This window comes from Bison bison, unplaced genomic scaffold (assembly GCF_000754665.1).
Source record: "Bison bison bison isolate TAMUID 2011002044 unplaced genomic scaffold, Bison_UMD1.0 scf7180017864485, whole genome shotgun sequence".
NCBI lineage: Eukaryota > Metazoa > Chordata > Mammalia > Artiodactyla > Bovidae > Bison > Bison bison.
In genome coordinates, this window is record NW_011495045.1 from 7,554,704 (window position 1) to 7,582,109 (window position 27,406).

At 38.1% G+C, this 27,406-nt stretch overlaps 1 protein-coding gene across 1 annotated transcript in view; it reads right to left on the reverse strand.

Annotated features, from left to right (window-relative positions):
• Window positions 1–8,605: 8,605 nt before the first annotated feature.
• WDR75 (WD repeat domain 75) overlaps window positions 8,606–27,406 on the reverse strand; it is a 42,664-nt gene continuing 23,863 nt past the window's right edge. The window contains exons 8-21 of the mRNA XM_010862913.1: window positions 27,152–27,240; window positions 22,924–23,082; window positions 21,987–22,046; window positions 21,781–21,896; window positions 20,438–20,613; window positions 19,132–19,289; window positions 18,481–18,661; window positions 17,316–17,410; window positions 16,067–16,162; window positions 15,302–15,471; window positions 14,745–14,804; window positions 10,648–10,797; window positions 10,207–10,298; window positions 8,606–9,927 (exon numbers count right to left, since the gene is read on the reverse strand). Of these exons, the coding sequence (XP_010861215.1) occupies window positions 9,723–9,927; window positions 10,207–10,298; window positions 10,648–10,797; window positions 14,745–14,804; window positions 15,302–15,471; window positions 16,067–16,162; window positions 17,316–17,410; window positions 18,481–18,661; window positions 19,132–19,289; window positions 20,438–20,613; window positions 21,781–21,896; window positions 21,987–22,046; window positions 22,924–23,082; window positions 27,152–27,240 (1,807 nt within the window). The 3' untranslated portion in view covers window positions 8,606–9,722. The remainder of the gene's footprint in view (window positions 9,928–10,206; window positions 10,299–10,647; window positions 10,798–14,744; window positions 14,805–15,301; window positions 15,472–16,066; window positions 16,163–17,315; window positions 17,411–18,480; window positions 18,662–19,131; window positions 19,290–20,437; window positions 20,614–21,780; window positions 21,897–21,986; window positions 22,047–22,923; window positions 23,083–27,151; window positions 27,241–27,406) is intronic.

Sequence of the window (27,406 nt, forward strand, 5' to 3'; positions counted from 1 at the left end):
ATTCAAATGTATTCTTTTTAATGGCTGAGTAATACTCCATTGTGTATATGTACCACAGCTTTCTTATCCATTCATCTGCTGATGGGCATCTAGGTTGCTTCCATGTCCTGGCTATTATAAACAGTGCTGCGATGAACACTGGGGTACACGTGTCTCTTTCCCTTCTGGTTTCCTCAGTGTGTATGCCTGCTGGTGCACTGGGACAATCCAGAGGGAGGGTATGGGGAGGGAGGAGGGAGGAGGGTTCAGGATGGGGAACACAGGTATACCTGTGGTGGATTCATTTTGATATTTGGCAAAACTAATACAATATTGTAAAGTTTAAAAATAAAATAAAATTAAAAAAAAAAGCAACAATTGAAAATTAAAAATATTTAAAATTCAAAAAAAAAAAAGAACAAACATACAGAGACAAACACATTACTGAAATTAAAAATACTCTAGAAAGAATCAACAGCAGAATATTTGAAGCAGAAGAACGAATCAGTGAGCTGGAAGATAAGAATGGTGGAAATAACTTCTGAAGAGCAGAATAAAGTGAAAAGAATGAAAAGAACTGAGGATAGTCTCAGAGACCTCTGGGACAATATCAAACGCACCAACATTTGAATTACAGGGGTCCCAAAAGAAGCAGCCCCACTGCAGTACTCTTGCCTGGCAAATCCCATGGACAGAGGAGCCTGGTGGGCTGCAGTCCATGGGGTCGCTAAGAGTCAGACACGACTGAGCGACTTCACTTTCACTTTTCACTTTCATGCACTGGAGAAGGAAATGGTAACCCATTCCAGTGTCTTGCCTGGAGAATCCCAGGGACAGGGGAGCCTGGTGGGCTGCTGTCTATAGGGTCGCACAGAGTTGGACACGACTGAAGCGACTTAGCAGCAGCAGCAGAAGAGAAAAAGAAAGGGTATGAGAAAACTTTTGAAGAGATTATAGTTGAAAACTTCCCCAACATAGAAAAGGAAACAGTCAATCAAGTCCAAGAGGCACAGAGAATCCCATACAGGATAAACCCAAGGAGAAACACACCAAGACACATACTAATCAAACTAACAAAGACTAAAAACAAAGAAAGAATATTAAAAGCAGCAAGGGAGAAGCAACAAGTAACATACAAGGGAAACCCCATATGCTAAACAGCTGTTCTTTCAGCAGAAACTGCAGACCAGAAGGGAATGGCAGGATATATTTAAAGCACCGAAAGGGAAAAATCTACAATCAAGATTACTCTACCTGGCAAGGATCTCATTCAAAATTGATGGATAAATAAAAAGCTTTCAGACAAGCAAAAGTAAAGAGAATTCAATACCGCCAAACAAGCTTTACAACAGATGTTAAAGGGACTTATATAGTCAAGAAATACACGGGAAGGAAAAAGATTTACAAAATGAATGCCAAACAATTAAGAAAATGGCAATAGGAACATATATATCAATAACTGCTTTAAATGTAAATGGATTCAATGGTGCAACCAAAAGACACAGACTGGCTGAATGGATACAAAAACAAGACCCATATAAACGCTGTCTTACAAGAAACCCACTTTGGACCTAAAGACACATATAGACTGAAAGTCAGAGGATGGAAAAATATATTCCATGCAAATGGAAAGCAAAACTAAGCTGGAGTAGCAATCCTCAGTTCAGTTCAGTTGCTTAGTCATATCTGACTCTGAGACCTCATGGACTGCAGAACGCCAGGCTTCCCTGTCCATCACCAACTCCCAGAGCTTACTCAAACTCATGTCCAGTGAGTCAGTGACACCATCCAACATCTCATCCTCTGTCGCCCCTTCTCCTCCTGCCTTCAATCTTTCCCAGCATCAGGGTCTTTTCAAATGATCAGTTCTTTGCGTCAGGTAGACAAAGTATTGGAGTTTCAGCTTCAGCATCAGTCCTTGCAATGGACACCCAGGACTGATCTCCTTTAGGATGGACTGGTTGGATCTCCTTGCAGTCCAAGGGACTCTCAAGAATCTTCTCCAACACCACAGTTCAAAAGCATCAATTCTTCGGTGCTCAGCTTTCTTTATAGTACAACTCTCACATCCATACATGACTACTGGAAAAACCGTATCTTTGACTAGATGGATCTTTGTTGGCAAAGTAGTCTCTACTTTCTAATATGCTGTCTAGGTTGGTCAAAACTTTTCTTCCACGGAGGGAGTGTCTATTTGTTTCATGGCTGCAATCACCATTTGCAGTAATTTTGGAGCCCAAGAAAATAAAGTCTGTCACTGTTTCCCCATCTATTTGCCATCAAGTGATGGGACCGGATGCTATGATCTTGGTTTTCTGAATGTTGAACTTTAAGCCAACTTTTTCACTCTCCTCTTTCATCAAGAGGCTCTTTAGTTCTTCACTTTCTGCATAAGGGTGGTGTCATCTGCATATCTGAAGATATGATTCCAGCTTGTGCTTCATCCAGCCCAGCGTTTCTTATGGTGTACTCTGCATAGAAGTTAAATAAGCAGGGTGACAATATACAGCCTTGACATACTCCTTTCCCTATCTGGAACCAGTCGGTTGTTCCATGTCCAGTTCTAACTGTTGCTTCTGGACCTGCATACAGATTTCTCAAGAGTCAGGTTAAGGTGGTCTGGTATTCCCATCTCTTGAAGAATTTTCCAGAGTTTGTTGTGGTCCACATAATCAAAGGCTTTGGCATAGTCAATAAAGCAGAAGTAGACATTTTTCTGGAACTCTCTTGCTTGATATCCAGCAGATGTTGGTAATTTGATCTCTGGTTCCTCTGCCTTTTCTAAATCCAGCTTGAACATCTGGAAGTTCATGGTTCATGTACTGTTGAAGCCTGGCTTGGAGAATTTTGAGCATTACTTTGCTAGCACGTGAGTGCAGTTGTGTGGTCGTTTGAGCATTGTTTGGCATTGCCATTCTTTGGGACTGGGATGAAAACTGACCTTTCCCAGTCCTGTGGCCACTGCTGAGTTTTCCAAATTTGCTGGCATATTGAGTGCAGCACTTTCACAGCATCATGTTTCAGGATTTGAAATAGCTCAACTGGAATTCCATCACCTCCACTAGCTTTGTTCATAGTGATGCTTCCTAAGGCCCACTTGACTTCATATTCCAGAATGTCTGGCTCTAGGTTGATGATCACACCATCGTGATTATCTGGGTCGTGAAGATCTTTTTTGTATAGTTCTTCTGTATACTCTTGCCACCCCTTCTTAATATCTTCTGCTTCTGTTAGGTCCATATCATTTTTGTCCATTATTGTGCCCATGTTTGCATGAAATGTTCCCTTGGTATCTCTAATTTCTTGGAGCTCTCTAGTCTTTCCCATTCTACTGTTTTCCTCTATGTCTTTGCACTGATCACTGAGGAAGCCTTTCTTCTATCTCTGCTATTCTTTGGAAGTCTGCATTCAAATGGGTATATTTTTCTTTTTCTCCTTTGCCTTTTGCTTCTCTTCTATTCACAGCTAGTTGTAAGGCCTCAGACAACCATTTTACCTTTTTGCATTTCTTTTTCTTGGGGATGGTCTTGATCTCTGCCTCCTGTACAATGTCACGAACCTCTATCCATAGTTCTTCAGGCACTCTATCAGATCTAATCCCTTGAATCTATTTGTCCCTTCCACTGTACAATTTGATTTAGGTCATACCTGAATGGTCTAGTGGTTTTCCCTACTTTCTTCAATGTAAGTCTGAATGTGGCAATAACAGAATGATCTCTGTTTGCTTCCAAGGCAAACCATTCAATATCACAGTAATCCAAGTCTATGGCCTGGCCAGTAATGCTGAAGAAGTTGAAGTTGAACGGTTCAATGAAGACCTTCAAGTGCTTCTAGAACTAAAACCCAAAAATGATGTCCTTTTCATTATGGGGAAATGGAATGGAAAAGGAGACAATCAAGAAATACCTGGAGTAACAGAATGAAGTAGGGGAAAGGCTAATAGAGTTCTGCCAAGAGAACGCACTGGTCATAGCAAACACCATCTTCCATAGCAAATACCCTCTTCCAACAACACAAGAGAAGACTACATATAGACATCACCAGATGGTCAATACTGAAATCAGATTGATTATATTCTTTGCAGCCAAAGATGGAGAAGCTCTATACAGTCAGCAAAAACAAGACCAGGAGCTGACTGTGGCTCAGATCATGAACTTCTTATTTCCAAATCCAGCAATCCTTATATCAGACAAACTAGACCTTAAAATAAAGATTATAAGAGATAATGAAGGACACTACCCAATGGTCAAGGGATCATTCTAAGGGGAAGACATAATTGTAAATATCTATGAACCCAACATACTAGCACCTCAATACATAAGACAAACACTAACAGACATAAAAGGAGAAATTGACAGTAACACAATAATAGTAGGTGACTTTAACACACCACTCACACCAATGGACAGTTCATCAAAACAGAAAATTCATTAAAAACCACAAGTCTTAAATTATACATTAGATGAGATGGATCTCATTGATATCTTCAGGACATTGCATCAAAATCTAGAATACATCTTCTTCTCAAGTGCTCATGGAACATTCTCCATGATAGACCACATCTTAGGTCACAAATCAAACCTCAGTAAATTTAAGAAAATTGAAATCATGTCAAGCATCTTCTCTGACCACAATGCTGAGACTAGATGTCAATTACAAGAAAAAAACTGTAAGAAACACAAACACATGGAGATTAAACAATATGTTTCTAAGTAACCAACAGGTTACTGAAGAAATCAAAAGGGAAATTTTTAAAATCTAGAAAAAATGACAATGGAAACACGACAACTCAAACCTATGGGATGCAGCAAAAGCAGGTCTACGAGGGAAGTTTATAGCAATACAATCCCAACCTAAGAAACAAGGAAAAACATTAAATAGAGAAACTAACTTCATACCTGAAACAACTGGAAAAAGAAGAACCAAAAAAAATCCCAAAATTAGTAGAAGGAAATAAATCATAAAGATCTGAGCAGAAGTATCTGAAAAAGAAATAAAAGAAACAATAGTAAAGATAAATAAAACTAAAAGCTGGTTCTTTGAGAAGATAAACAGAACTGACAAACCTTTAGCCAGATTCATGGAGAAAAAAAGAAGAATCAAATCAACAAAATCAGAAATGAAAAAGGAGAGGTTACAACAGACACTGCAGAAATACAAAGGATTTTATAAGAGACTATTATGAACAACTATATGGCAATAACATGGATAACCTGGAAAAAAGGGACAGATTCTTAGAAAAGTTCAATCTTCCAAGACTGAACCAAGACATAGAAATCATGAACAAGCCAATTACAAGCATTGAAATTGAAGCTATGATAAAAACAAAGCCCAGGACCAGATGGCTTCATAGGAGAATTCTATCAAACACTTAGAGAAGAGCTAATGCCTATCCTTCTAAAACTCTTTCAAAAAATTTCAGAGGAAGATACACTTCCAAATTCATTCTATGAAGCCACTATCACCCTGATACCTAAACCAGACAAAGACAATATGAAAAAAGAAAATTATAGGCCAATATCACTGATGAACATAGATGCAAAAATCCTCAACAAATTTTAGCAAACAGAATTCAGCAACACATCAAAAAGCTCATACCCCATGATCAAGTTGGGTTTACTCCAGGAATGCAAGGATTCTTCAATATACAGAAATCTAGTCAATGTGATACACCATATTAACAAACTGAAAGATAAAAACCATATGAGCATCTCTATAGATGCAGAAAGCCTTTGACAAGATTCAGCACCCATTTATGATTAAAACTCTTCAAAAAACGGGCACAGAAGGAACCTACCTCAACATAGTAAAGGCCATATACGATAAGCCTACAGCAAATATTATTCTCAATGGCAAAAAACTGAAAGCATTCCCCCTAAGATCAGGAACAAGACAAGGGTGTCCACTTTCAACAATATTATTCAACATAGTTCTGGAAATCCTAGCTACAGTAATCAGAGAAGAAAAAGAAATAAAAGGAATCCAGATCAGAAAAGAAGTAAAGCTCTCACTGTTTGCAGATGACATGATACTGTACATAAAAAACCCGACAGATAGTATCAGAAAATTACTACAGCTAATCAGTGAATTTAGAAAGTTTCAGGATACAAAATCAATACACAGAAATCACTTGCATTTCTATATACTACTATGAAAAATCAGAAAGAGAAATTAAGGAGTCAATCACATTCACCATGGCAACAAAAAGAATTAAATATCTAGAAATAAACGTAAGGAGAGAATAGAACTGTGCACAGCAAAGTATAAAACACTAATGAAAGAAATCAAAGATGACATAAACAGATGGAGAGATATTCCATGTTCCTGGGTAGGAAGAATCAATATTGTGAAAATGACTATACTATCAAATGCAATTTACAGATTCACTGAGACCCCTATCAAATTACTAATGGCATTTTTTCACAGAACTAGAACAAAAAATTTCACAATTCATATGGAAACACAAAAGCCCAAGCCAAGGCAGCCTTGAGAAAGAAGAATGGTGCTGGAATCAACCTTCCTGACTTCTCATTACACTACAAAGCTACAGTCATCAATACAGTATGGTACTGGCACAAAACAGAAATACAGACCAATGGAACAAGAGAGAAATCCCAGAAATAAACCCATGCACCTATGGGTTCTTTATTTTTGACAAAGGAGGCAAGAATATACAATGGGGCAAAGACAGCCTCTTCAATAAATGGTGCTGGGAAAACTGGACAGCTACATGTAAAAGACTGGAGAAGGGCATGGCAACCTACTCCAGTATTTTTGCCTGGAGAATCCCATGGACAGAGGAGCCTGGTGGACTACAGTCCATGAGGTCACAAAGAGTCAGACACGACTGAAGCAGCTTAGCACGCACACACACACTTGTAAAATAATGAAATTAGAACACTTCCTAATATCATTCACAAAGATAAACTCAAAATGGATTGAAGACCTAAATATAAGACCAGAAACTATAAAACATAGGCAAACATAGGCAGAACACTTGATGACATAAATCAAAGCAAGATCCTCTTTGGCCCACCTCCTAGAGTAACAGAAATAAAAACAAAAGTAAACAAGTGGGACTTGATTAAACTTAAAAGCCTTTGCACAGCAAAGGAAACAATAAGAAGGTGAAGAGACAACCCTCAGAATGGGAGAAAATAATAGCAAACAAAACAACTGACAAAGGATTAATTTTAAAAATATACAAGCAGCTCATACAACTCAATGCCAGAAAAACAAACAACCCAATCAAAAAGTGGGAAAAAGTTCTAAACAAACATTTCTCCAAAGAAGACATACAGATGGCTAACAAACACATGAAAGAGGATCAACATTGCTCATTATTAGAGAAATGCAAATCAAAACTACAATGAGGGATCACCTCACACTGGTCAGAATGGCCATCATCAAAAAGTCTACAAACAATAAATGCTGGAGAGGGTGTGGAGAAAAGGGAATGCCCTTGCACTGTTGGTGGGAATATAAATTGATACAGCTACTATGGAAGACGGTATGGCGATTCCCTAAAAAACCAGGAATAAAAGTGCCAAATGACCCACTCCTAGGCATATACCCTGAGGAAATCAAAACTGAAAAAGACACATGTATCCCATTGTTCACTGCAGCACTATTTACAATAGCTAGAGCGTGGAAGCAAACCAGACGCCCATGACAGATGAATGGGTAAAAAAGTCGTGGTACATATACACAATGGAATATTACTCAGCCATAAAAAGGAACACATTTGAGTCAGTTCTGATGAGGTGGATGAACCTAGAACTTATTATACAGAGTGAAGTGAGTCAGAAAAAGGAAGATATAGTATTGTAATGCATATATACAGAGTCTAGAAAAATGGTACTAAAGAATTTATTTACAGATCAGCAATGGAGAAACAGACATAGAGAATAGACTTATGGACATGGGGAGAGGGGAGGAGAGGGTGAGATGTATGGAAAGAGTAACGTGGAAACTTACATTGCCACATATAAAATAGACTGCCAACAGGAATTTGCTGTACGGCTCAGGAAACTTAAACAGGGGCTCTGTATCAACCTAGAGGGGTGGGATGGGAGGGTGATGGGAAGAAGGTTCAAAAGGGAGGGGATATATGTATACCTATGGCTAATTTATGTTGAGATTTGACAGAAAACAGCAAAATTTTGTAAAAATTATTCTTCAATAAAAAAAATTAAAAAGGAAAAAAGAATGTAATACATTAAGGCACAATAATAAAAAAGGACTTACAATGCTATTTTTTTAAATAAAATAAACATTTGCGTGAATATTGAAAGCCACATTCAGTTGAAACAGAGATCAGAAGAGAAAACAGAGCAGAGGCTCTAGGGGAGTGAATGGCTAAGAGCAAAATGTTCAAGGATACTTCATTTCCTATGTTCTTTCCTAGTAGCTCCTTGGCCAGATACCTCAGTTCTGCCATCTTCTGCATCTTCTGACTAGAAGTGATGTATTCAATGAAGCTAATGAATTAAGTGAGACAAAAAATTAAGAAAATATAAAGGCAATTTTAAGATCACAAGCTATACCCTCAAGAAGTTGAACTGAACCTCAAAATAGAGCTTTCAACAAAATTACAAGAGGACAAGTGCAGGGATCAAGTCTGTAATCATCATTTTTCCACAACCCTATCTGAAAAGAACTGAGCAAGGGACACTGTGTGACAAGAGAAAAAAAAGATCCATAATTGTTCTGCTTTGTACCAATTTATTCAGCAGTGTTTAGCATCCATGAAAACCAACAAAATGACCAAATAACTGGAGTGGCCATAAAGAGACATGAAAGGACGTTTAACCACCATAGTAGACAGTCAGTAGAAGACACTCTCTAAGTCTATAAATCATATAGATGTTTAAGCATATTATAGAAATTTATAAGGTTACTTTCAATGAGTACCAGTATAAAAGTGTAAACTCCAAAAACAGTAGAAATAGAATCTAAAAAAATAAAAATATTAAAAAAAGCCACTTAGAGCAAATTTGTGAACATTCCCTGAGATGTGCACTTATGATGTGTCCACTTGTTTTTGCATTAACTTTTTAATATAGATTTTACAGAAGAGTATCATTGAATTGCAAAACTCCTAAGTGATTGTTACGTGACTGAGTAGACACAGTAACACGGATAGAGTAACACAAGCTCTTCTTATTGGCTCTAAGGCTGTCATGAAAACCGTATTTACAAGTATAGTACAAGTATAGTAGACACCTTCTCAGAAAGGTATGGGGTCAGATGATGTGAATTTAGAATTTTTCAGATTTTAGGCAGCTTGTATTATATAACATTCTCAATGAAGTCTGTGAAATACCACCATAATCATCTCCCTAAATTTCTCTATGAAAAATATACAAGACGGATGAAATCAAGACTGTAGAGAACCTCACATCAGTTCAAGTCATACTTGGCCACCAAATGAATTCTGAAATTAAAACACTATCTACAAAACCTTAAAAAACTTTTTATATCTCCAAATTGCAGATAAGGGGACTTATGCTATTTAAGTTCAACTTCTAGCTCTCCTTTAGGGCTGATACGTGATATGGCAACTGTAAAACATGATGTAAACCCAACTTCATATTACCAGTTATTTAAAAGTAAAGCCTGTTAATATTTAACATCTCAAGAACAGAAAAAACATTTAAATAGATTTGTGGAGTATCAACACACAATGAAAACAAATCAAAACGTGAAAACAAAGTGCAGAACCCTCCCCCATCCTCCAAGGCTCAAAGAGCAGCTATCCAGCTGTAGTCTACTTTCCTAAATTTTTTCAGTTCTTTTTCTTCTGATTTTGACAACTGATATATAATGTCTTCTTCCAAATCTGTGTTATTTGTATCCTGGATCTTTTCAGTGAAATTATTTTCTTCATCTGAATCATCACTTTCTTTTTCTTCCACCATATCGACATCATCAGGATGTTCTTCAGCACTTTAAACAATAACAGAATAAAATGCAATTACTATTGAAAAATATTTCTAAACAATAACTTTCTAATTTAAGATACTTATGAAAAAAATCATATGAACAAAATTAATGAAAATTGTTGTTACTGAATACACTTTTATTTGACTTAGTAATTCTATACCCTGTAAATACAGATTAAAGCTGAAGGAGAAACACAGGGAAAGAATATTCTGATCAATGATATCACAAACCATCCTGTTTCTCAAAACAGAGTATCTGAACACATGTGATAAACTGCCTTACCTCTTAGTCTCCTTAGACAGCAGGAGTGAGTTTACAAACATGGAGCAGAGGAAAGAAGCAGATGGCAGGACGTGGGCTGGAGTGCGAAGAAGCTAGAGTGAAACAGAAACAGGGTTTCATTTAAAAAGAGGAAATGCCAAGGCTTTTATCAACACCAGGTTCTGTTGATGAAAAACCAAAGAACTCCTACTTTTATGCAAACAACCCCTCCTCCAACCTCATCAGAAATCCTAAATTTTATGCCATTTAGTTTGAGAATTAAAGTTGCACAATATACAAATGATAATCCAAAAATTATTTGTTACAGATTGATTATCCAAAAATTCCAACTTTAGTTAAAGTCCTTTACTGCATTTAACCCCTGTCACATAGGTATAAGCAATTAATTTATACTGTTAGTTTCAGTATTATAATAAACTTATGTAATTAATAATTACTTACCTCACTAATTGCAGGTATGTTTTCTGTTAAGGGCAGCTGTACCAGCTCATTTTCCAAAGCTTCATTTAACTTGTCATTCTGTTGTTCCTTCCTGTGCTTTCCCAATAAGAAATAAAATGGGGTTGTTGGAAGACTTTCTTCTGCTAAGAGCTGTAAGGGTTAAAGAACAGGGAAATAATTTCAATAAAAAAGGAGGAACTGCCTCTGATCCAAGTACTACAGTAATAAAATAACAGGGATGAAAGGAATTGTAGGTTATCTTGTATGATTCTTTCACTTCACAAGTAAAGCAACTGAAACTAGTCCATTTACTCTGAGAAAAGCCAACGTGGACACTTAAGATGACTGTTGGGGGCCAGTGTGAGGCACTTCACCTGTGGCAAAGGTCATGAGGAAGGAGGCTCGACATACGCAAAGGTGGGATCGAGCCTCAGGAGTCCCCCTGGAAATCCTCAAGCATCTACCCCCATAACCAGAGCCTGCCTACTTTACTACTTTGTGCTCACCTACACCTCTGACTTTACGGGGGGCTGTCCCCCACCACCTCTTTCGGAGAAGAAGTTAACTTAGAGCTCCAGTTAATAATAATTCCTGGGCGTGATAGGAGTGTTTCAACCTACAAACTCCTCTGAAGGTTCTCTAGCCTGCCTGACAGGCTTGTCCGGCCACATGTGATTGCTCACAGCCTCCCAACCGTGAGAGGCACAAGATGCTTTAAACCTTCTAAAAACAGGTTCCTTAGAAAAGTTAGAAAACCATTAGTATAAGTATAGTTGGCTGATTAGAAATTGTATTGGTGAAGGGTTTTTCATTTGTTGAGCCAATGTTTGTTGCTAAGTCTCCACATCCCTTGCCCTTATACACATTAATGAATATATAGAAGAAATAAGTATTAACCTTTGATATTAATCATGTTAGACCTTAGGCTAAGTAAATTCTTTCCATAACTAAAACCCACTACACCCTCACCCTACAGGAATGTAACTTTATTTGGGTGGCGTCTGTTTTAAGAATAATCACCCCTGGAGAAATAAGTGTCCTGGTTGACTGACCGCTGTCACAAGGAGAAGGCCATAAATTGTCAGCAGGCCCCCTGGCCAGAAGATGATGTAACACCCCTAAGACCTCTGTATACATTTGTATGAAGCACCTGACTTTGATAAAAGTCAGGACTGCTGACCCCACGTGACTTTTGCATAACATCTCAGTGTATAAAAGTAGACCATGGAAAATAAAGAATTGGGATCAGTTTCTCGAAATACTGGTCTCCCCATGTCTCTCTCTCTCTCAAACTCTGGCTGAGTCTCCATCTGGAGCGCGGAACCCGCCATGCTTACTAATTATGCCTGGGCTTCTAAGATCTGACCGGGGAGGCCTCAGTGTCTCCTCTCCTTCAGGAGAATGGAAGGATGCCTGCGGCCTACGTAAGTGGTGCAAGCTTCTTGTCTTGAAGTTTTATTGGTCTCCCGCGTAAACCAAGCTATCAGCCTCTTTTCTCCACTGAATTTTCCTGCTGAGCTATCCTCATTCTATTACTCTTTATATCTCTAATATCTAATTGAAGCTATTGTATCCTGATCCTCTCTGACGCCGTCCCTGCTTCGAACTCCCTGGATCAGCCGGGGCTGGACCCCGGCAGATGACAGAACAATATGTACACCTACCACTACTTCTACCCCCAGTCCTACAAAAACAGCAGCAAGGGGTTTTCAAAAGGGCACAGATCTACAGTAATAAAGAAACTGGGTGATGTGGGAAGTGGAGAGCAGGCTGAGGGGTGCTAACTGACCTAGTAGACCCAAGAGAACAGGATTCTAAGCTGGTGGTGGCCAACGCTAAGAAGCACCCCAATTTATGCTGTGGTGGTGGTTTAGTCACTAAGTTGTGTCCAACTCTTGTGACCCCATGGACTGTAGCCTGCCAGGCTCCTCTGTCCATGGGATTCTCCAGGCAAGAACACTGGAGTGGGTTGCCATTTCCTTCTCCAAATGTATGCTGTAGAATCTCACAATGCTCAAGAATTGGTACTAATAGTGCTTCTGAAAAAGGCTAAAAGAAAAAAAAGAAGAAAACCTGTTAGCCTGGTTACAGTCTATCTCTAGAGCTCTCAGATTTCCTGATCTCCTCCTCAGCCTCAGCAGAAGGCTGGCAAAACCAAGTGTGTCTTTTGCTCCTTGAAGAGCAAAACCAAGTGTGTCTTTAGACTAGACAGCTTGGTGTGTGGAGGGTGAGGGTGGCCGCGCAGCTGAAGGCAGCTGTGGTCCATAGAGGCTGCTTCCTGCAGTGCTGGCAGTCAGGTGACGCCTTTCAGGCAGGAATTTGGAAGAAGTTTATCTGGGTGATAATGACCAGTCTAAGAGAAAAAGTTCTAAAAGTAATGACTTCAGAGATTTTCTCCTAATAGCTCAGTCACCTAGTGGAGACCAGAGGTCAAGTTCCATCCAGGCGAACTTTCAAAGGTGACCTTGCTCACTTTTAATTAAAAGCAGACAGCCAAGAATCATCAGACTCTGATGAAAATCTCCAAAACAGATTGAAAAGAAAAAACCTAATGAAAACAAACCATACAAGAGAGACCAAAAAAAAAAAAAACACCAAACATATACAGAAAAGATCAGATGAAAAATAAGAAATCTCTCATACTATAAAAAACGGGAAAAAAAGAATTACTTTCTAAAATACTATATATTTTAATGTTTATTATCTGTACCTTCCTATTAGACTGTAACACTACAAATTTATAGAGACTTGACCCTTCCATTCACCGATACCCTAAATGTCTAGAGCATACAGTAATGATCAACAAAAAAAATGCTAAATGAATTCAATGAATTTTCAGAGAAAACTAAGTCAGGTTACAGATAAAGTATAACAGTATCTTCAAAGTTCTGAGACAAAATGATTTTCAACCTAGAATTCTACGTAACCAACCAATCAAATGAGAGAGAATAAAAACAAGTCCAAACCTGCAACGTCTTAAATTTACTTCCCATGGAGATATTTACCAAAGCAAAGGAGTAACCAAAGCAAGCGATAAACCACAGGATCTATTACAGGAGAGGTGACTGAACCCCCAGAATGGCAGCAAATGCAGATTCTAAGATGACCACTGTGCAGCAGGTGTTAGGTTTATAAACGGGCAATCAGTTCAGAGTAAAGCAGGTCAGAGGCTCTTGAAAACACTTCTTCAAGCCCAGCATACCTAATATGAAGACCATGAGAGGACGCACACACTGGGGGAACTAGGTGCCCCCAGTGCAGGAGGCCCAGGCTCGATCCCTGGGTCGGGAAGACCCCTGGAGGAGGGAATGGCTGCCCACTCCAGTATTCTTGCCTGGAAAACTCCATGGATGGAGGAGCCTGGTGGGCTACGGTACATGGGGTCACAAAGAACTGGACATGACTGAGCGACTGACACTCTCACTTTCACTAGATGAGAATAGGAAACTGAGCAAATGAAAAGATAAGCAATCATTAACTCCAGATAAAAGAAGCTGGTCATAAAAGGAAAAACAACCTGTTTGTTACTGCATGGCTCAGTTACCAATGGTGTTAACATTTTTAAGGATGAACAGCGATCTAAGATAAATTTATCTACACTGCAAAGATTAGGGACAGAATGTAAGTGGGCGTATGTTGTGTATTTGGGGGGAGGGATGTGAAAGAAATTTCAACTTCAATAGATCAGAATTAGAAAATACCAAGTCTAATGCCTAGATGTGAAAAATCCAGAATTAGCAATATAAACATGTTTCTTAGAGACACAGAGGTAAATAAAAACTTCAACTAAAAAGTTGCGAGTGGGTATCTATGTGGGTAATCTCACTTGGTGGTGAAGTTCAAGTTTTCTCACAAACGTCTCATAAAACTATTTGATTCTTTGGATCATAAGCATACATTACTGATATTACAAATTAAAACTACATTTTCAAAGACCACTATGACACCAAATGAAGCAAGAAATTTCTAAGTATATAATTTAAAACTCCACTTCAGGGCAGGTAAAACATTTTTGTCATAGCTGAGTTTTGAAAGATAAACTTATCTTTGCAGGGAGGCAATGTCCATGATCTGAGCTACAAGTGACCAGAACGTACCTGTTTGCTTGTGGGTGTGAGTTTCTCTTCTGGACACTGTGTACTGAATGTCAATAAACTCTGAAAAGAGAGGTCAATTAATGATGCAAAATATAAACTGTAGATATTACAGTTAGAAAATGATGTCAACTTTTCATGCTTATATATATATGCTCACAGAAAATGTATTTAGTAACTGCTGTGACAGTTGTAAGATCGTTCTGAAAGAGATATACATATATATATAAAAAGTCAATTGATAGATCTAATTTAAGCCACTGATTTCTTTATGGTAAATCAAATAAAAAAGTTAAAAAAAGGCCATTCTAACAAATACAATTCAAAATACTCTAATTATCTTTTAGATCGTATCTTTTTTACTGTCATGGAATGAATGAATACAAGAAAGAGCCTTTAAGGTGGGGGCTAATATACTCCCACCAATAATATGACTGTACTGAGCATACTAGATAGATGATTTGGCAGTGGGTTGAGGTGGGTAGGGAGAGAAGGGGTAATCCTTAACAATACTATTTCACACATACCAAATGACCGCCTTTTCTGAGGTGGATGGTTACCTGTGATTTTGTTAGGAAGTAAAACTGGGATCTGTTCAGCCACTGGTAAGCTTCTGAGGTGAACGATTCAGGGACATCTCGGGGAACAAACACTCCCCACAAGACTTCCTCTCTGCAGATATTCTTTTGAATATACAATGGCCTTGGCTCGCTAGGTTTAAATACAAACACTAGAGGAAAAAAAAACAGACAATAACATTTTGCTGGCAAAGGTTAGTTCTAGCCTCAGATTGGAGGCCCACACTCACCCTGGGACTTACCCCATTGAATAAATGGCCCAGGTCATGATTATTTTAGGCTTTGATTCAGTAAGTATCTGTGATGCCTACTATGTGTCAAGCAGGTTAGGAATGAGGGCTTTGAAGATGGAAAAGAGAAAGAAAAATTCCTATTTCTGAGAGCAGGGCCAACTGCAGAAAACAGACACCAAAACACTACAGAAGTACTTTTTGTCTTAAGCTCTAGAACAGACATCTGTGGAGCTTTAAGATCACAGAGAAGGAATGATTAAAGCTCCTTGGGGGTTGGGGGGTGGTTTCAAAATCCTTTAAGGAGGTGAAATCTCTCTTGGATTTTGAAGACTGAGTAGGAGATGGATGACATGCTGAAAAATGAGGGACGTCCTCAAGCTGGAACTCAAGAAAGAGCAGTGGTCAGGCAAGTGGCTTCTGATCCAAAGTTAAGTTTAACTCAAATTACATTAAAGATGTTAAAAAGAAAATTTAGGGAACAGATTTCTTTTGTCAAAGAAATGTGTGTACTTACAGTCTGAACCAACAGAAGACTGAGCAATGGCAGCAATATTCTCTGAATTGGGATCAGGTTCCATAACTCTCACATTTAATTTCGTACTCCATTCCACTGGGGGAAAAAGGGATTCACTTTTAAGAAGAGATTTACCAAAATCTTCTTAAAGTAGGTACTCAATATTTATTGGGACAATCAATTTTCTTATTCTTAGGAAAAGGGATTTTATGCTTCCAGATAACACACAGTCAACATACTGAAATTATCTGTGGAAATCTACATTAAGATGAGGGGCAGGAAGCAAAAAAACAGTATTTCTTCCACATGCAATGAAATGGTTATTATTTCAATGCAACTATGGTCTCATGTTTTTCCATTACTGCTAAATATGGGCAATGTTAACCAGAATTGTCATAGAGAATATTAAAAAAGTTATAAACATTCATTACTAAGCAACCACCATGTGTTCCAAACATACTTGAAAAAGTAAAATGCCACAGAGTCCATGTTTGTTAGGAGGACTGTTAATAGGCTCCATTCAAATTTAATGCTGACAGGGGCACTGCAGGTTAATATGCATTATGAATTAGAGAAACTTTCCACAAATTGTTATGAGGATGGAGAATACGGAGGGCGGCAGAGTTGTACACACTGAAGACTGGGGAAAACAGCAAGGACAATGGAAGTTGATTTGTTGAAAATTGGGCAATTTATAAACACCGCTGACCCTGAATAACACGGATCTGAACTGAGCCCGTCTGCACGTGTGTGCTCTCAGTTGTGCCCACTCTCTGTGGCCCCACGGACTGTAAACCTGCCAGGGTCCTCTGTCCATGGACCTTTCCAGGCAGGAATACCACAGTAGGGTCCCATTTCCTACTTCAGGGAATAAACCTTCTTCCAGCGAACAAGGCTGAGTCTCTTGCATCTCCTGCGTTGGCAGGTAGATTCTTTACCACTAGTGCTACCGGGAAGCCCTTTATAAATACAGCTGACCCTTGAATAACACGAATTTGAACTGAGCGGGTACACATACATAGAGACTTTTAAAACAGCAAATGTTACAGCACTGTTCAACCCAAGGCTGGTTAAATCCACAGAAGGTTGTCTCTAAGTTATACGTGAATTTTTGATTGTGCAGAGGGTCAATGACCCTAACTCCTGCATCACTCAAGAGTCAACTGTAATCAAAGTCTATTATTACAGGCATAGCACTCCAAATTTTCCTATGTGCTCTGATACTACTTTATAGCAAAAAATATCTTACATGCACAACTGAGCAGATTCCAACAGCACAGAATGCCATTTTCAGTGACACCAAGAAGATACTTGGAACAAGTCAATCTCCCAAAGCAAAGGTGCCTAGATTAAAACAAGGAAGTTAACAATTTAGTTCTACCACACTCAGGTACAAAGGACTGCAGACTTTCCGCCCTAAATTAAAACAAGGAGGGTAACAAGTTAGTTCTGCCATACTCAGTTACAAAGGCCTGCTGACTTCTTGCTTTATATTAAAACAAGGAAGGTTAACACGTTAGTTCTACCACACTCAGTTGCAGAGGACTGCAGACTTCTCGCCCTAGATTAAAACAAGGAAAGTAACAAGTTAGTTTTATCACACTCAGTTACAGAAGCCTGCAGACTTCCCGCCCGAGATTAAAACAGGGAAGTCAACAACAGTCAGTTCTATCACCCTTAGCTGCAAGGGACTGCAGACTTCCCGCACAGTACTAGTTTTGTGCAAGGCCGACTTTTAGATACACACGTGTTTTTATTCATAATTATCCTGCAGAAAAAGGGGGTAAGGAGCACAAAAGGAAAGGTTTATTCAGTTACTTTGTGTCTTTGGGAAAACAGATTTGACGACCAATTCTTTTCTAATATGCTGTACAGTACAGTAATTGGCACATATAGAGGACGTGTATGTGAAACGTACTAAGTTACTTAAAACCTTTTATGCTTTTTTTTTGCCTCAAGAGGCAGATTTGCAATATGAATTGAGAAGTTTTATAAAGTAAATTCAGAATTAGATATGTTAGAAATTAGAAACAATTAGCCATTCTGTCCTCAAATGCTCAAGTGACCTGAAATAAAATGGAAGATATTATTGTTAATTCCCTTGCCATTATTAAAAATAATGAAGTTTGAGCATAACATTGCTTTTTTGAAGATGCAGAGAAAGTAAACATTGTCTGGATCTACTGAGCTTATGCATGGCATCTACTGTTGTGTAGTACAACCGAGAAAACTAATGCACACGGTTTACAAACACAGCATTTCTTAGCTTCCCAGTATTTTGCTGAGCTGCTGGCACCACTGACACACCGGATACCTTTGGAGAAGGCATAAATTATTATTAAAATTTATGTAGAAAGACTTGTTGAATTAAAAAAAAAATCCAGCAGTTTACACTCTCCCAATTATTTACCTACCTTATTTTCCCAGCTCGTTGACAAAATGTACATTTAAGTTCCCAAGTCTCTGAATCCCATATTGTAACTATTTCTTCAAAACTAACTGCTAGTAACGAGCCATCTTCAGAGAAACAACAGTTAGTTGCTTGGTATTTATGATAACTACCCACAAAGTCACAGGTCCAGCCAACAGCCTTTTCTGTGGAAATGTAGAGCATAGAAATAGTATAATGCTAGATAATATTTTAGGGAATTTATTAGACACACAGATTAAAAAACAAGGAAGCAACAAAAAACTTTCCTCCCCCAAATTTAGTTACAAATCATTGACTGATATGAAATTTGTATCCCTTCCAAGAGACCTTGGCCTTCCCTCTAGTGCAACAGTAAAGGGAGTAATTGCAAAAGGAGTAACTTTTTTTTAAAACTCTTTCCTCATAAGATGGAGTAATTAGCACACAATTAATCAAGAATGTCATAAAATAAGTAAAGATTTGGGAAAGAAGGAATGTAAAAATGTTATTTCCCAAATCATTTGAAAGTAGGCAGTGGTCTACAGAATTATAGTTGAAAAAATCCTCCCAGAATGGATATCATTTTCTTGAGTTAAACATACCAATTCTTAAACTTGTACACTACATATGCATACACTATATTTAAGCAACTTACTGTATATATCAGAATCATCTGTTAATATCCACACTTTGAAGTGGCCATCTTTACTTGCTGTAACCAACGTGGAGCTTTCAGATTTTTCTGCATTACAGAAACAGAGAGCTGTGATGTGGTCCTCATGTGGCATGTTAACCTTTGTATTAAGAACAAACCTAGTAGGAAGGAAACCAATTTATTTTTATACCAGGACAATATGAGATACTATCACTGAATATTAAGAATTCCTTACAAGTTGTACATTTTCCAACAGAATCATTAAGATTAGGCAACTTATATATTACTACCCATAAGGAGCAACAATTGAGTGCTCTGTCACTAACAGACAAAAGACGCAGAGAGTTCCGGCACATTACCTCTGGCCTCGTGTAACTTACATTAACACAGACGATTACGTAGTGTCAACTTACTAGTACACAGTGAGTATAAAATAGGGGTCTGTCCAAACATGACACTTGAAAGGCTACTACCCTAAAGTACAGGAAAACTGCAGAACACATATACCTATTTTGAAAAAAAAAGCAAAAAAGGAAATGGCTATAAAGCCCCTCCTTGTGGCAAGAAGGTACAGAAACACTACCTATTTCATACTGCCCTGGTCAGTATTTAATAAGTCACCCAAACTACCTCCCAAAGTTTGTTTCTGCCTCGACAGAGCACTGGTGTGAATGAAAGGAACTCATGCTAGCCCTGTTTTCTAGAATATCAGGGCAGTGGTCCTGTCTGGCTGACAGATTTTTTAAAAGTCCAGGTTATGAGAGTGGTATGGAGGGACTGTTTCCTCACCTGTAAAATGCAACAACAGGCTTATCTTGTGAAGATTCACAAGATAACTGGCACAGAGAACTAAGCCTAGGTCTTGACAAGCAAGGACTTGCTTGATAAATAGCTATTACAGCCATACTATGAGAAACTAGTGGGCTCCTTATCTAGTCGAAACTGCACCACACCACACTTCCACCACCTGCTACTGTCATTTTTCCCAAAGAAGGTAGTATAACATCAATGAAAGAGCCAAGGAACAAAGACAGCTGCATTCTAATCCTGGATCTGCCTGCAATTAGGTGTGTCCTTGGGGGTGCCACTTCTCCACGTTTCCTCATTTATGCAATGAAGTGACTCATAACTTGGAGGACACCACTGCTTTCTCAGAGCAGAAAGCTTAAAGGCTTTATTAGAGGAGTAACACTTCCTTCATTTCTCTTAATATAAATGTATCAAAAAGACCAATAATTGAAACCACAAGCTAGAAAGTCAAATAATTTTCTGCTCTGAAATTAAACAGCTATGTAGGTAATCTTACCCTTGTGTTTTCTTATTATACATCCATAGTTTCATTTGCAATTCAAGCTCAGTTTCCTTTTCTTGACGTTGTTCCACCGTTGCAAGCCAATTACCATAGCAGCCAAATGCAGCCTTTGTTAGCTCAATTTGGATCAGACCAGAATCATTGATATATTCCTGCTGTATAATATCTAACTGATGGGTTAAAAAAAAAATCCAAAATTTTTATTAATGTAAATATGTAAATGTTAAAGCATTCAAGGAATAATAAATAACCACATCATAAATATCTTCTGGAATCTAGAGTAACAGGCTTTTAGACAAAAATGAACTAACCATTATTTATGGTGATCAAAACTGCCATTAAAAAATGAAGCATATTATATAACATAAATTCAGTGGTGATAATTTTTCAACAATCTTGAATTTTAGTAATGATTATGCTCCATTTATAGATCTTAGAACAAAATCTTAGATTACAGTAATGTTTTTCTTTTGTTTCAAATAGTTTTATATAAAATCTCAAGACTAGATTTCACATCACTAGAAACAAAGAGCAAAAATAAAACCTACAATTTTTAAGGAGTGAAAAAAGAACAATACTGTAAACAGACGAGCATTTATAATTGTTTCCTTTATTTCCTCATCTACATCTAAAAATGTATTCAGTGTCTACTATTTCCAGGCATTGTATTAGAATGTACAAAGATCAGTACATTCTCTTTCTTTGAGAGGTTAAAAGGTATTGGAGGGAAAGAGACAAAGTGTTAGAGAGGCTGTAATAGAAATCTATAAAGGGTACTAAGTTGCTTCAGTCGTGTCCGACTCTGTGTGACCCCACAGATGGCAGCCCACCAGGCTCCCGCATCCCTGGGATTCTCCAGGCAAGAACACTGGAGTGGGTTGCCATTTCCTTCTCCAATAAAGGGTACTGTGGGGCACAAAAGAAAAAGTGCGAAGTCTAGACTGCATTTATTAGGATTACAGAAAGTGTTCCTCTTTAATCTACACTGAAAATTTTATCTTCAGTATGCACATATGACACTGTTTTGCCACAAAACACAGACGTGTCTGTGCTGTCAATCCACATATTCTCATATCCCATCCTTGTGACTCAAAGGTAGAGATGTGTGTAACAGTTAATTAGTGTTGTCTGAAACAATAAAATAAGAGCCTACACAACAGCGCTGACTGGCTTTTACAGGCAGACTTCATCTGCAACTGTGGCTGCAAACAACTGATAATACAATGTTTGAATAACACAGGCACAACATCTTGAGAAGTCATAAAAGCTACCTGACCCCAGTGGGTGCTATAAAACTTCCACTAGTTTTAAGATTAGTTAATGCATCAAAATCTTACATTGTATAACTGTTTATCACTTTGGAGAGAATAAAACTGCAGGTGGCCAGGTTTCCCGTTCAAAACCAAAGCTTTAGTTCTTGGGTCAATCATCAAACCAGTAAAGATACTTCTGTCTGCAAAAGAAGTGATGAATAGTAGCTGAAATCAGAAAAATATTCACTCTAAAAAATGTACACCATTCCACAGCCAAAGGTCTGCAGTACCTTTCACCAGGCCTTGAATTACTGCAGACGCCTCAAGGTTTCGGTGAATGATTGTTATCTCTGTGGGTAAAAAAAACAGTTAAACATAAATGAGTCAAATTTCAAGGCAAAAAAAAAAAAAAAGGTGAATTTATATTTTTCTGATATATACCAGAATACAGAAGACAAGTGAGTTATGTTCTTGGGGTGTGACTGGAGAGTTAGGACTACTTTGTTATTTAAGAGAAAAACCAGGGGTGTGATGAGGGCTTTTCATCCCACCTTTCAGTCCCTGTTGGAACCTCTAAGTTTTCTGCTGTGACGATGACTACACTGAAAATGTTAACTCAGAAACTTATTTGCCCCAAAAGAGATGGTTACAGTTTACTTTGAAATGAATCACTGCATTAATGGGTTGGTTGGCCATGCTCTCTGTTGAGGGGAAACCAGGCAGTGGGCTATGGGATTCACATCTCAGCTGAGTTATAACAGGATGACTAAATGTGTTGGAGGAATCACAAGACTGCCTCCATTTCTGTCAAAATCCCACACTGAGATAATAGCTCTCACACTGAGATAATGGTTATACCAAAGGAAAATCTCTTAGCATTCTTACAAAAATGCCATTATATTGTAAAAACACAAATGCCCATTTCAAAACCCTTCTTTTACTCCCCCAATCATCCTACATGAAAAAGATCTTTAAATGTAAGTGGCATAACAATAACTAAATACACTTAGCCATATACTCTCATAAAAACAACTCTGGAAATGTAGGATTCTGGTGGCATCTAAGGGCAAGAAAAGGATGGAGAAAAGATGAGAAATGGAAGAGAAAAAAAGGCTGGTTAAATCCTATGCTACTCTTAGTTTGCTATTTTCCATTCCCTACAGACGCTGGCTAATTTATGACATTACACAAAATCATATTTCCTCACAACAACAAATTCAGACCTACTGTTATCGGAATGTGAAGTACAGAACAAATCCCCGGCTGGTGACACTGAGATATGTTCAATGGTAGCTCCTAAGCGGGGGAGGAACTCCTTATTCTTCTCTGCCGCCTCACGCCACTCTACGAGGACAGACTCACGGCCACCGCTCAGCAGACTGCTGCCTTCTCATCCACCCAAAGAAATGAGAAAGACAGAGAAAAAATACGAAGATATAATCAATGTTGTGATTTTTCCTATGTTAGAGAAAAACTATTTAAAAAAACGTGCAAACAAGTGTCTTTATATCTTTTAATAAACTTGGAAGACAAAAGATTTAAAGATCACTGATTCATGGATTTTTTTTTCTTTCTGGTTATGTCATTACTTCATTGCTGACCAATTCTGCCAATAACTAGAAAATCTGGGTAACACAAACATCCTCCAGGCCCAAATGGCTTCACTAGTGAACTTTTCCAAACATTTAAGGAAGAAATAAACCAGTTTTACTCTCTTCCAGGTAACAAAAAAGAAAGAACACTTCCCAATTTGTTTTGAAGACCAGCATACTTCAGCACCAAAACTAGTACACTCTAAGTAAAGTGCAAGCCAATTTCTTAACAGGCAAAAACCACCACATGAAAACAGCAAGCTGAATCCAACGATACACTAAAAAGACAGGACATCATTGCAGGGTAAAGTGCACTGCTGCAATGTGAGGTTATTTTAACATTTGAAAAATAAGCCAATGTAATGATTCTACTTAGAGATAAAGGAAAAATAAATCATCAGTATTTTACTATAGATGCAGAGAACGTAAATGATATTATTCTAGACCCATAATAAAAACTCAGTAACCAAGTAGTGAGACCTTTAAAATTTCACCAAAACACCCATAGAAAATCTACAGGTAATTTAGTGGTGAAACAGTGAAAACCTTCCCCCTGTGTTGGGAACACCATACCACTTTTATTCAACATTAACCTGAGGTCCTAGAGCACTGAAATAAAAAAGGCTTAAAGATCAGAATGAAGTAACAAATTAGATGCTAACAAGGTGGATGAACCTAGAATCTGTTATAGTTAAGTAAGTCAGAAAGAGAAAAACAAATACAGTATATTAACACATATATATGGAATCTAGAAAAAGTGATACTGATGAGCTTACTTGCAGGGAAGGAAAGGAGATGCAGATGTAGACACAGAATGGGTTTGTGGACAGTGGGGGAGGGAGAGAGAGGGATGAATGGAGAAAGTAGCATCAACACGTGTGCACTCTCGGGTGTGAGGTGGACAGCTGGTGAGAAGCTGCGTGCAGCACAGGGAGCCCAGTGTGGTGCTCTGTGATGGCCTGGAGGGATCGGATAGGGGCAGGGGAGGGGGCTAGGGAAGGCAGGGATGTATGAGTAATTATACCTGATTTGCATTGTTGTACGGCAGAAACCAACACAACATTGTAAAAATTAAAAAAAAAAAAAAATTAACGTGATTCAGCATTATTAACTGAAGTACAGATTTTGTTCACATCTCACAGAATTTTATGTTAGTGTCCATTATTTGTTTTCATACCTTATTCAAGACTCTGCTGCTGGTGCTGCTGCTGCTAAGTCGCTTCAGTCGTGTCTGACTCTGCGACCCCATAGACGGCAGCCCACCAGGCTCCCCCGTCCCTGGGATTCTCCAGGCAAGAACACTGGAGTGGGTTATTCAAGACTCTACATTGTATTTAATTGCACTGAGCAGTATCAGCTGCATGCAAAAAATTCTGCTGAATTCTCTTTTCACTTTTATTCTATTAAAAATATTTTGTAATTTTCCTTGTTATGGCATCTTGGATGTACCTCTCATTCAAAAGTGGACATTTAATTTCCAAATATATGGGATTTTTAAAGGAGCTTTGCTATTCATTTCTCATTTAAAAGATTCTCTGCAATCACCCTCTGTGTTTTTTCAGTCCTCTAACTTTATTGAGTCTTTCAATGGCTAAGTCAAAGATCTCTTGGTAAAGGTCACACTGCACTTGAAGAAAACATGTGGGTTATTTTCAAATATATTTTGATATTGATCTCTAACATAATTCCACAGTAAAAAGAGAACAGACTGTATAATATCAATACTTTATGACTACAAAATTTCTGCACCTGGTCTTATGTCTGGATATATCTCCTAGTTTATAGTCTATGGGAACTTGAATAAAACTTGTATCCTACTGTTGTGTGAAAATTGTATTAATCTTAATTATGTCAAATTGGTTCATAGTGCTTTTCAGGTCTTCTATATTCTTGTACTCCTCTGTACATTCATTCTAATAATTTCTGAGAGTTTGATATTGAAACTCTAACTAAAAATCTTAACTTATCGACTTAAAACAGACAATTGTAATATATATGGTGAAACTACATGTAACTTTGTTTTGTATTTTCCAGGTCTCCTGTAAATGTGTTTTCATAATTTAAAAAACAATAAAACTTAGATGCTTACAGACAGCATGACTGGGTTCAAAGTGGAGCCAAAACAGTTTATACAGTTAATATTTAACCTAACTTATAAACAGTTCTAAAAACTGTTTGCACAGACAACTAATTTCTTTCTTCAGTTAACTCTCATACATATTCAGGGTCAATTCTAACATTTCACTGACAACCATGTACTATATTACTTCTTATTTACAAACATTCATGTGATTTAAAAAAATGACATCAAGAATTCAGCTCTATTAGCCAAGATGATCTGCAGTACCTCCTGTAAGAAAGCCCTGGTTCACAGTAGAGGCACTTGGTATTCGTTTTTTCTTTCTTTGAGTGCCAACTAATCTAACTATGCCTTCTTCCCTAAACCCAACCTGAAAAGGCCGATCCTGAATGTTCCAGGGCTTAAGGATAAGTAAGGCTATCAAGAAAGCTATGACTAATAACTAGCTTGACAGGCAGTGGGCAAGATGGGTAAGGACAACAAAAGAGAAAAGTCACAATGACAATATTTATCAGTTGATCTTGGTCCTGATTTGAGCAGGGGTCACAGCAGAGAAAAACAAACTGAGTAGGAAGGGCTAAAGAAACCGCCCTGGGTCAGGAAACAATACAGACACAGCCTGAAACATTACAGATGCATACATACAAAACGCCACAAACACCCTCCTTTGTACTCTGGGGGCTGGGGTGGGGGGGGCGTTAAAGAAAAGGTGGCCTATGTCTTCCACCCACAGGGTTAACACCCTCTTCCTTCTCCTTTTGTTCTCAGTTCCCGTGGACTCCAGCTGTACTACTCTAAGTATCAGGCTGGGTCCCACCCTTCCACACACCACTCCCCAACCCCCAAAACCAAAAGCACAAGTGGGCTGAGGATACGTTCTACTTCCCAAAGCTCCAGTGAGTTAAACCCAAGAAACCCTGTAGGAATCCAGAGCCCACAGTACTAAGACTTGTCCTGGCCGTCTCTAGGAAGACCTGCAGGAAGAAAATCCACTTTCTCCAGGGACATCAACCCCTGGAGCATGTAGGACCCCGTCCCCTGCATTGTTCGGAACCAGCCAAAATATAATGACATGATTTTCAGCACACAGGTGTAGGGATGCTAAAGCAACCAAAGGCAAAATGTACCCCAAATTTCTGTTGTAGGTCATCCTATTTCCAAGGGGGTGTTTTTACTCATTACAGCCACTCGCATGCAGCTTAAATGGAACAAAGGACTGAATTAACTTCAAACAGTGAATGTGGCGATCTTATAGGTAAAAAAAGAAACTTTTGAACTAGATCTAGGTCCAAATCGAACTTACTAGCCATGTGACCTTTTAAGCAACTTAGTTCTCAACTATAAAGCTCATATACGGCATCTGTACAACAAGAATAAAGGTGTCTATTATTTTTGGGGTCAACAATGAAATGAGGTAATGGATGTGAAGCATCAGTAGTCACTTGCTCTTGATAAACTGTAGTTAGACTCATGGACAACAAGCACTTGACAATGTGCACATACATTAAAACAAAAAAGTAATATAATTTAAATAGGTGTGTATTAACAAGAGGCTTTATGACAGGTGTACAGTTTGATACTCTGAAGGGCTCTGAAACCTTAAACAAATGGTATTGTGCAATAAGCGTTGTGCTAACTATGCCTAAAACATGAGTAATATATAAGCGCTTAAAATTCGTTTTGCCCAGGCAATTCTAAGTCTTTCAGACTATAAATACAATGAATTAAAATACTTGGTTCACACATTTCAAAAGTTCATTTTAATTATTAAATCTGCACTTACCTGTCACTGAAAAAGCCAAATCCATAACCAAATCATGATGCCAATGTAAACATGTATATGTATATTTCTTTTCATCATCAAAATTCCTCCTGTTGGAGAAAACCAAAATTCTTAATTTGGTCAAAGGGGTATGTTTATCAAGCTCACTGGTTTTAATGTGCAAAAAGAACACTTTCTATTTCTAAACCAGTCACTTCTGCAAACAACAGGCCATCATAGTATCCTACCAGTTCAATATTCACTGTTGTTACTCTT